The sequence below is a fragment of the Eimeria mitis genome, genomic scaffold (assembly GCF_000499745.2).
Source record: "Eimeria mitis Houghton genomic scaffold, Emh_scaff7903, whole genome shotgun sequence".
Lineage (NCBI taxonomy): Eukaryota > Apicomplexa > Conoidasida > Eucoccidiorida > Eimeriidae > Eimeria > Eimeria mitis.
Genome location: NW_013575807.1, coordinates 635 through 1081, shown reverse-complemented (window position 1 = coordinate 1081; position 447 = coordinate 635). Strand labels below are relative to the sequence as shown.

The 447-nt window shown below is 50.6% G+C and overlaps 1 protein-coding gene across 1 annotated transcript in view; it reads right to left on the bottom strand.

Moving 5' to 3' along the window:
* The window catches only part of EMH_0093080 (uncharacterized protein), a gene marked incomplete at both ends in the record, with an annotated part of 1989 nt that overhangs the window by 1177 nt on the left and 365 nt on the right, over positions 1–447 (bottom strand). Inside the window, 2 exons of the mRNA XM_013501947.1 lie at positions 3–305; positions 437–447. Of these exons, the coding sequence (XP_013357401.1) occupies positions 3–305; positions 437–447 (314 nt within the window). The remainder of the gene's footprint in view (positions 1–2; positions 306–436) is intronic.

The window sequence follows — 447 nt, the reverse complement described above, 5'->3', positions numbered from 1 at the left end:
CACCTCCTGTTGCACTGCAGGCCCGCTTTCACCTGATGTTTCGCGGCCTTCACCGTCATCTTGCTGCTTGTTGGGTGCCTCCTCCTTCGTTTCTTCAGTTTTTGCCATTTCTTCCAGGTTCCCAGCGTCGGGAATCTGTGGTGGCTCTACTGAGCCTGACTCGGCTTTTTCAGCAAGTGTTTTACTGTCATCTTTACTTGCACTCGCCTCCTCCTCCAAGTTTCCTGCGCCTGCACCAGTTTCTCTCGCAGAACTTCTGTCTGTGTTCTCGTCTCCAAGGTTCAAGCCAAAGACATCAGCAGGGTCTGAAGAAGGAAACACAGCTCGGCAAAGTCGCTGCTTGCCAAATTCTATGCCGCTTCACAATGAAGCTTTCAGTGGAATGCCACAGCGAACTGTTTGCATAAAGCTACGAAATTTGTGGCCATGTGTTTACCGTTTTCCTTG